Source organism: Podarcis filfolensis, assembly GCF_964270895.1.
Source record: "Podarcis filfolensis genome assembly, chromosome: 10".
Classification (NCBI taxonomy): Eukaryota; Metazoa; Chordata; class Lepidosauria; order Squamata; family Lacertidae; genus Podarcis; species Podarcis filfolensis.
The window spans coordinates 60,005,788-60,014,902 of record NC_139612.1 but is presented as its reverse complement, the minus strand read 5'-3'; the positions used below and the strand labels follow the sequence as shown (position 1 = coordinate 60,014,902).

At 45.6% G+C, this 9,115-nt stretch overlaps 1 protein-coding gene across 1 annotated transcript in view; it reads left to right on the top strand.

The window, feature by feature from the left end:
* Window positions 1-3,274: 3,274 nt before the first annotated feature.
* SLC15A5 (solute carrier family 15 member 5) overlaps window positions 3,275-9,115 on the top strand; it is a 55,150-nt gene continuing 49,309 nt past the window's right edge. Inside the window, exons 1-2 of the mRNA XM_083572897.1 lie at window positions 3,275-3,729; window positions 5,640-5,862. Coding sequence (XP_083429023.1) covers window positions 3,357-3,729; window positions 5,640-5,862 — 596 coding nt within the window. The 5' untranslated portion in view covers window positions 3,275-3,356. The remainder of the gene's footprint in view (window positions 3,730-5,639; window positions 5,863-9,115) is intronic.

The window sequence follows — 9,115 nt, the reverse complement described above, 5'->3', positions numbered from 1 at the left end:
AATTTGCAAACTAATGTGGGAATGTGAGAGTGGAAAAGAGAGAAACTGAGAGAAACCAAAATGGACATATTCAGTGCACCTTCCCTACTTGGGAGCAAGTCTCATTCAGTTCCATGAGATTAGCTTTGGAGTAAGCCTGCTATGTGGTATCAGGGGCTATAAATGTGGAATGTAAATTCTGAGGGTGGTTTGACCCGGCTTGCTGACTCTCTCGGGTCTCATGCTGCAGGTTTGGTAAGAGTGCTCTGACCTTTGCATGTTTACTGGAAGGAAGTCCCAGTGGGGTTCACTCCCAAGTCAATCTTAAATCTTCCCCTAGTGAGGCTTAAATCAGTGCAGAATTAGGCCTTTGGGGGGGAAGTGTCTTGGAACTGAAGGCTCCGACTGTCAGAAGCTGAAACTGGCAGCAAGAAGAGAGGCCAGACCACAACTGCGGCTTGTATCAGGTACTGGAAAACTTCTAGAGGCAGGATTAGACCCCTCTTTGTTCCACCAAAGATCTCTCCCTGACCCAGTTTTCCAAAAAAAAACCCACTCAGGGATTCTTATTGTCTTCTTTCTTTTGTTAATTAGTCCTGGCCTGACATGGTTGTTTGCTAGGACTGGTGGTTCTTCAGGAAGAATTGTATCTATTTTTAAATGTGTAGAAGTATATGTCTGAGATTAAGAGTTGATTAAAGGTGCCTAAATTGTGGGGGGAGGCACATATATATATATATATGGAATTTATGATTTGACTGAAATGGAAGGGAACTGGAGAGTGTGGGCCTTTTAGATTTCCTTGTCAGCCTCCTACTTCCCCACGCCTGCAAAAAGGCAATTTAATTTTGTTATTTGGTTGTCAAGGTTTTTAGACCGCTTCCTCAGCAAAAGCCTCTAAGCAGTTTGCAAAACAAACAAAAAACAAAAAAACAAACAAACCACCAATAGACAGTATTTATTTAAAACACCTGTAAATCAAACATTGAAGACAAATTGACGCAAAACGTATCGAAAATATAAACAAAAGCGGTGGTTTTAAAACAAGTATGTGCAATAAAATTGCATGTTTGAAATGCACATTTTAAAAAATTATATGCTTGCCCAGCGGTGAGTGATGGGCTGTGTCTTGAATGTCTTTGAATGGTTTTTTCACTCTGCAAAGATGCTGCACATTCATTTATTGGCCTCCCATGTTGCTCTCCTTGTACCTTCCCAGCAGTTCTCTGACTCTTGGAGACCAAGCAACCTAACATCACATTCACACCATGCATTTAGAGCACTCTTATGCCACTTTAACAGCCATGGAGAACCATGGGAACTGTAGATTGTTAGAGATGCTGGGAATTGTAGCTATGTAAGATCAACACTCCTTACACCTGAAGGAGCATCTCCACCCACATCATTCAGCCCGGACACTGAGGTCCAGCTCTGAGGACCTTCTGGCAGTTCCCTCCCTACGAGACATGAAGCTACAGGGAACCAGGCAGAGGGCCTTCTCGGTAGAGGCACCTGCCCTGTGGAACGCCCTCCCGTCAGATGTCAAGGAAATAAGCAACTATCTGACTTTTAGAAGACATCTGAAGGCAGCCCTGTAAAGGGAAGTTTTTAATGTTTGATGTTTTATTGTGTTTTTAATATTCTGTTGGGAGCCACCCTGAGTGGCTGGGGAGGCCAGGCCAGATGGGCAGGGTATAAGTAATAAATTATTATTATTATTATTATTATTATTATTATTATTATTATTATTACACTCGTAACAAACTGCAGTTCCTAGGATTCTCCATGGCTATTAAACTGGTATCTTAGTGCTTTATATGTGTGCTGTGTATGTGACTATGGAATCTTTATGATATATTAGGGTTGCCATATTACCAAAAGGGAAAACCAGGATATCACAAAAGTTGTTGAGCCCAAAAATCCCCGTGATTCTTTTTTCAGTTTACTTGCCAAAGATCCAGGACAAACTGCTGCCTTCCAGAAATCCCCCCCAGACATCACTTCTGCCTTTGAAATCCCAGACACATGACAGCCCTATGATATATACCTTATTTTTCACTCTATAAGACGCACCAGGCCATAAGAGGCACCTAGTTTTTGGAGGAGGAAAACAAGAGAAAAAAATATTCTGAATCCCAGAAGCCACAACAGCAAGAGGGATCGCTGCACAGCAAGCCCTCTCGCTGTTCTGACTTCTGGGATAGCTGCGCAGCCTGCATTCGCTCCATAAGACCTCCATTTCCCCTTACTTTTTAGGAGGGGAAAAGTGTGTCTTATAGAGCGAAAAACACGGTACTTTTATTCGCACATCTGCACAACACTGAGTGTAGGATGGAAGGGTGGACAGCATTCACAGTCCAGGAGCAGCCAGCTTTTGCAACAAGTGCAGCAGCAGCCTATCTCAACATGGGATTCAGGCAGCATTGCCCTGAACCTCGGATTCAGAACAGCAGTCAGTTTGGTTCAAAGCCTCTATGTAACAGCCTGCCCCAGTCAGCCCACGATGGCTGCTGTCCTTCTGCATGGAATTCACTTCTTAATTTTAGTTTTAATTTTTGTCTGCTTGCCTCTGACCATTGCTTCCCTCAAAAAAAAAAAAAAGGCACTTTCTCCCTTCTGAATCGCAGCAAACAGTTGCGACCAGAACATAGTCAAAACAGATAAATTTTGCAGGGAGATTTCCCTTACGATACCCACCCCTACCCTGTTTTCATTAGCCCATTGCAATTATTTGGCAGGAGGGATGCTGACGGAGATACGACTTACTGCACTTAAATGTAGTGGCGTATACTTCCCCCCCTCCTAATTAACTTTCTTATCTCAATTTAACTCGAATAATAACAAGAAATGTTATAACGATAAGCTATTGTTCATTTGCTTATGTGCATCCTTCCTGTCTTTATCGCTTTCCTCCCAGTTTCATCCGCGGTTGCTTAATTAAAAGCGTTGGAATATTAGCCCTGCATTATTTTTTCCTTGATCCCAATACTTGAATTTTGCTGAGGTGCCTTAGCCGTCCTCGGTATTTAAACCTTTATCTGTAGTGGGCAGATAAAGTTTGCTGCACTTTCTATTGGATTCACATAATTTTAATAGGCAATTGTTGCTTTGCGGTCGGAGTGGGGGGAGGAGGTCGTGTTTGCCACATAACGAGCTAATTAAACCGATTGGTTTCTGAAAAACCTGCCTGCTCAAATAAGTTAGTGTAGACGGCTTGGATCTGTAAAAGATGAGGATCTGAGAATTGTTGTGGCAAGATGTGGAATTTAACGCAACGGTCTCACTTGTGTGCAGGTTACAGAAGCGGGTGACTGAAGTGCGCTCACACAAAAAAGATTGCCTTGCCCCGAGCTACTATCCTCCAGCAACAGCAAGTGATGCCTCTTGTAGATATGAAACTCATGCCAGATGGGCAACTGCTAAGCACTGTATCCACGAAGGAGGACAGAAAACCCACAGCCAGGCAAGACAGCAATGGCGTCTCCAGCTCTAAGCCAAGGAAGGAAATCCAAGGGACAATCTGGCTACTTCTTGTGGAGCTGTGCGAAAAGTTCACTTTCTTTGGCATCGTCTGCAACATGATCCTTTTCTGCACTATCAAGCTTGGCTATCCCAACCACCAGGCAGCCACGATCAATCTCTGCTTTGTAGGCGCCTGCATGGTGGCTCCGCTTCTGATGGGCTGGCTTGCCCAGTGCCTGGTGGGACGGAGCAAACTGGCGTATATCTGTGCGTTTCTGCATTTCGTAGGTAGGTATCTGGTAGCGCCACTTCCCAGGGGTGGGGATGAAATCAGACACAGTTAGCATCCCAAGGCGAACCTACCCAATTCGGGCTTTCTGCAAACAATACGCAAACCGAAACAAGGCCATTTCACTAAATTTGCACATCTCCGAATTTTGCAATTTCGCACGGCAATTCTGCAGATAATGTCTACTAAATGCATGCACTTGGGTATCTTGTGTTTAAAAGATGTAAGTGGAAATAACATGCAAAAATGCATTGTATAGGGAGCATTGCTTTGCAATGGTATGTATATTAGGGGGAGTTGCATACAGTCGTGTGTATTAGAAGACTTAAACTGAAATGCTGATGAATTTTCACAAGGACATTTTTTTTAAAGAAAATCACTATTGTGATTTCCACTATTGTAGAAATGTGAACTTAAGAATGGAATATATTCTCCAATCCCTGCGACTTGATTGGGGTACTTTATTTGTTTTCTTTGATTGTCATTTATGTAGATGATGGATTCCCAAACTATTTTGAGTGGTTCTGGACAAAAACAGCGGTGCAGCAATAGAGCACCTTCTGCCATGGATGTAGCATGCGCTGCAACTGTGGCTGTGTGCGCAGTATACATTTAAAGCACATCTGAAGCACATTTTCTTCCTCAAAGAATTCTGGGAATTGTAACTCTGTGGTGTGTGTGTACGTGTGTGAACTACAGTGCCCAGAATCCTTTGAGGGAAAGAATGTACATCTTATTGCTGGCATCCTTCTGTCTTGGGAGGCAATGGAGGAGTGTGCCTTTGGCTGTAGATATGGGAGAGACATGTTTTGTTGCAGCAAAGGCAGATAAAGGCATCCGGTTCTGCTACTGCAGATGCACCATGGCATTTCTTCTCTCTGCACTGCACCCAGCGGTCATTCCTGACTGCCTGTCTCCAGGCACTGCAGTCATCTGCAAGGGATTCCCCCATGGCGGGGTTGATGTTGCATTTGTAGATACCTTTGTAACGTAGAGTTGATCTGCCAATAGGGCTGGTGACTGAAGCCAGCTCCTTGTAGACCACATCCTTGGAGATCCCTGCATCTTCCATTCTGTGGACAAGACCAAGCCAGCGTAGATGTTGCTGAGACAGGAGTGTGAACTTTATGGAAATGTGGGCTTGGAAGAAAACATATGCTTTAAAGGTATAGCAGGACACGGGTGGCGCTGTGGGTTAAACTAGGACTTGCCGATCAGAAGGTCGGCGGTTCAAATCCCCATGACGGGGTGAGCTCCCGTTGCTCAGTCCCTGCTCCTGCCAACCTAGCAGTTCAAAAGCACATCAAAGTGCAAGTAGATAAATAGCTACCGCGTTGGCGGGAAGGTAAACGGCGTTTCCGTGTGCTGCTGTGGTTTCGCCAGAAGCGGCTTAGTCATGCTGGCCGCATGACCCAGAAGCTGTACGCCGGCTCCCTCGTCCAATAAAACGAGATGAGTGCCGCAACCCCAGAGTCGGCCACGACTGGACCTAATGGTCAGGGGTCCCTTTACCTTTACCTTTTAACATAGAGTTGATGTGCCAATAGGGCTGGTGACTGAAGCCAGCTCCTTGTAGAGCACATCATTGCGGATCACTCCATCTTCCATTCTGTGGACAAGACCATGCCAGTGTAGCTGTCGCTGAGACAGGAGTGAGAACTTTACGGAAATGTGGGCTCGGAAGAGCACATATGCTTTAAAGGTATAATAGTGTGCGCACAGCCTGGTAGTCCTTTCGATGATGCTGGTGGGGGCAGACAGAGAATTGGCAACTCCTTTTGGGTGTTTAACACGGTCTGGTTACACAACTGTCCCCCTATTTTTAAAAAAAAAGTCATAAGGAATACTTTCATTTCTTAGTTACCCTTTCATCCTGCCCTTCTCACACACACTGCCTTTCATGTTGCAGGTACAGCCCTGCTACCTGTCGTCGCCTTCCCCTTTGAAGATTTTTTCATAGATAAGCACTACGTCCTCCACACCTTGGCTAGAAGAGAGCAGCAGGTCCTCTTTTACGTGGGGCTGTCGGCCACCTGCCTTGGCTCAGGAGGAATAAGAGCCATCGTGTGCCCCTTGAGCGTTTACGACCTTGATGCATACAGAGAAAAGGAGCTTCTGTCGTTTTTCAACTGGTCAGTGCTTGCCGCTGTTGCAATTGGGGGAATAGTGGTGGGGAAGGGGTGTTGCTTTGAAAGATCTTGGTAGCTGATGAAATATCCTGACTCCAATGTTGTTGGACTCCAACTCCCATCAGCCTCAGTCAGCATGATCAGGGACCAGGGATGATGGGAGTTGTAGTCCAAGCGCTTCTGCAGGTAAACCGCCCATGTGTTTTAAACCCTTATTCCTTCCATTGTGCTTGAGGTGCTCCTATGTGAGACTGCCCCACTGGAAGGCCACCAGTTTTAAAATCTCCACCAAACAATTGTGGACAGGGATATTGGGTTGGCTGTTGAGCACTGGGTTTTTTTTAGTGTGTTTAGCTTTGCATCAAGGTTGGCCCTTAAATGCAACATCCCTGCTCGGAGGGTCCATACTTCTCAGTTGCCAGATGCTAATGGCAAATGACTGGGGATGACCATCCTTTTCATATCCCTCTTGTAAGTTCCCAAAGGCACATGGCCTTATTGGCTCCACTGAGTACCCAGCATGCAACAGGTGCATTCTTGCATTCCTAGTACTGTGGTACCTTGGTTTACGAACTTAATCCTTCCCGGAGGTCCGTTCTTAAACCGAAACTGTTCTTAAACTGAGGTGCGCTTTCCCTAATGAGGCCTCCTGGTGCTGGTGCGCTTACACCATTCGGATTCTGTTTTTAGTCTGAGGTAAAGTTCTCAAACTGGGACACTATTTCCGCTTTTCTGGAGTTTGTAAACCGAATCGTTCTTAAACAGGACTGTTTAAACCGAGGTACTACTGTATATTCCCTTCAGCAAACATTCTGGAAAATCCAGGGAATACATAGTGGCTTACTAGCTTCTCCTAGGTCTCGTCTTGATCCCAGGGTAGTGCGAGGAATCCAGAAACATCTGAAATGCCACAGTTTCCCCACAAAACAACAACAAACAAACCTATGGTAACGTAAAGCAATTACCACAGCTACTACTATGCCATAAGATCCACTGTCAAAGGCCTGGAAACGATGCCTTATGAGGAACGGCTAAGGGAGCTGGGCATGTTTAGCCTGGAGAAGAGGAGGTTAAGGGGTGATATGATAGCCATGTTCAAATATATAAAAGGATGTCACATAGAGGAGGGAGAAAGGTTGTTTTCTGCTGCTCCAGAGAAGCGGACACGGAGCAATGGATCCAAGAAAGAAGATTCCACCTAAACATTAGGAAGAACTTCCTGACAGTAAGAGCTGTTCAACAGTGGAATTTGCTGCCAAGGAGTGTGGTGGAGTCTCCTTCTTTGGAGGTCTTTAAGCAGAGGCTTGACAACCATATGTCAGGAGTGCTCTGATGGTGTTTCCTGCTTGGCAGGGGGTTGGACTCGATGGCCCTTGTGGTCTCTTCCAACTCTATGATTCTATGATTCTATGATCACAAATGTGCTTTAACTACTGAAGTAGCCCAGGATGGTGAAACAAGACCAATATTCCGGAAATCCTTGTCTAGACTCTGTGAAAGGATTTTGTGGAACTGTAACAACCATGTGAATTGTTTGGACTTTATGAACAGACAGGTGGAATAGACACCATTACATAGATGGACCTTCTGCATGAATTGACTAAAGAATGTTCTGATCCACTGGGTCTTCTGCTTTGTTCGTTTGTTGAACTTTATGAGTTACTTCTGTTGAAATTTACAATTTGATACAATGAATAGCGTACCTTATTTATCTAAGAACACAGCCGGTTACGTCTCGTGTGTTTATTGAGGACAGTTTCCCCACAAGCAACTCGCTCTGCTTTCTCAGAGCTGCCTTCTACCAGTGAAACATCAGAGAACATGGCAACATAGCAGCTAATAATTCCACAGTTCTTGCAGGCCAAATTAATTATCATTTAAACAAGCAGATGTTACTGAAAAGGGATCACAACAGAGATGTTTTGGCATAGAAAGATGTGGAAGAGCTGGCATGGTTGTAGTAGTTAGAGCAGGGGTCAGCAACCCGCGGCTCCGGAGCCGCATGTGGCTCTTTTACACCTTTGCCGCGGCTCTGGGGCGGATAGTAGTGAGGGGAGGAGGCGCATTGTGCGCCCTGACACTCCCCACTGTGGCGGGCGCTGTACTGGCTGTGACGTCGCATGGGGGCGGTGCGTGCGTTAGTCACACACCGTCCCGACGTCACCTTCCCGCCCGCCCGCTACATTGTAAGGGGCATGTATGCTGGTCACTGCATTGAAAGGGGGCATGTACTCTGGTCACTGTTTTGAAGGGGAGTGAAGAACACACACACAAAAAAAAGGTAACTTGTTAATTTAACATTTATTTCTATGAGGAGGAGTAATTCTGAGGGGTCAAACAAAGAAATAATTAAAAAGTGACAAAAAAGTTATTTTTATAATGGCAAGTTTTGCGGCTCCCAGTTTTTTTTTCTTTGGAAACGGGTCCAAGTGGCTCTTTTTGTCTTAAAGGTTGCAGACCCCTGAGTTAGAGTGAGGACAGGGGTGGCGCTGTGGTCTCCTAACCCTACCTGGAGATGCTAGGGATTGAACTTGGGACCTTCTGCTTGCAAGGCAGATGCTCTTCCACTGAGCTATAGACCTTCCCCAAGGGAAGGAAGAACCACCTTTGTTCTGGTGCAGCTCTGGGAAGGCGTGCAAGAGGCAAGGCTACCATTGTTGTGTTAAGCAAGGATAGGGATGCGGTTGGCACTGTGGTCTAAACCACTGAGCCTCTTGGGCTTGCCAATCAGAAGGTTGGCAGTTCGAATCCCCACAACGGGGTGAGCTCCCATTGCTCTGTCCCAGCTCCTGCCAACCTAGCAGTTTGAAAGCATGCCAGTGCAAGTAGATAAATAGGTACCACTGCAGCAGGAAGGTAAACGGTGTTTCTGTGCGCTCTGGTTTCCATCACGGTGTCCCGTTGCACCAGTAGCAGTTTAATCATGCTGGCCACATGACCCAGAAAGCTTTCTGTGGACAAACGCCGGCTCTTTCAGCCTGAAAGCGAGATGAGCGCTGCAACCCCATAGTCGCCTTTGACTGGACTTAACCGTCCGGGGGTCCTTTACCTTCACCTTTCTTTTTACTAAGAGCTGGACTAAGAGTAGTTTCAAATCTTCCTCTCAGCCATTAAGCTCGGTCATAGCTTCCCATCTAACCTACCTCACAGGGCTGTTGTGAGGGTAAAGTGAGATGGGAGTTGGAAAACCACATACATCATCTTCAGCTCCTTAGAGAAAAGCTGGGACATAAATGTAAGAAATAATTTCATAGAT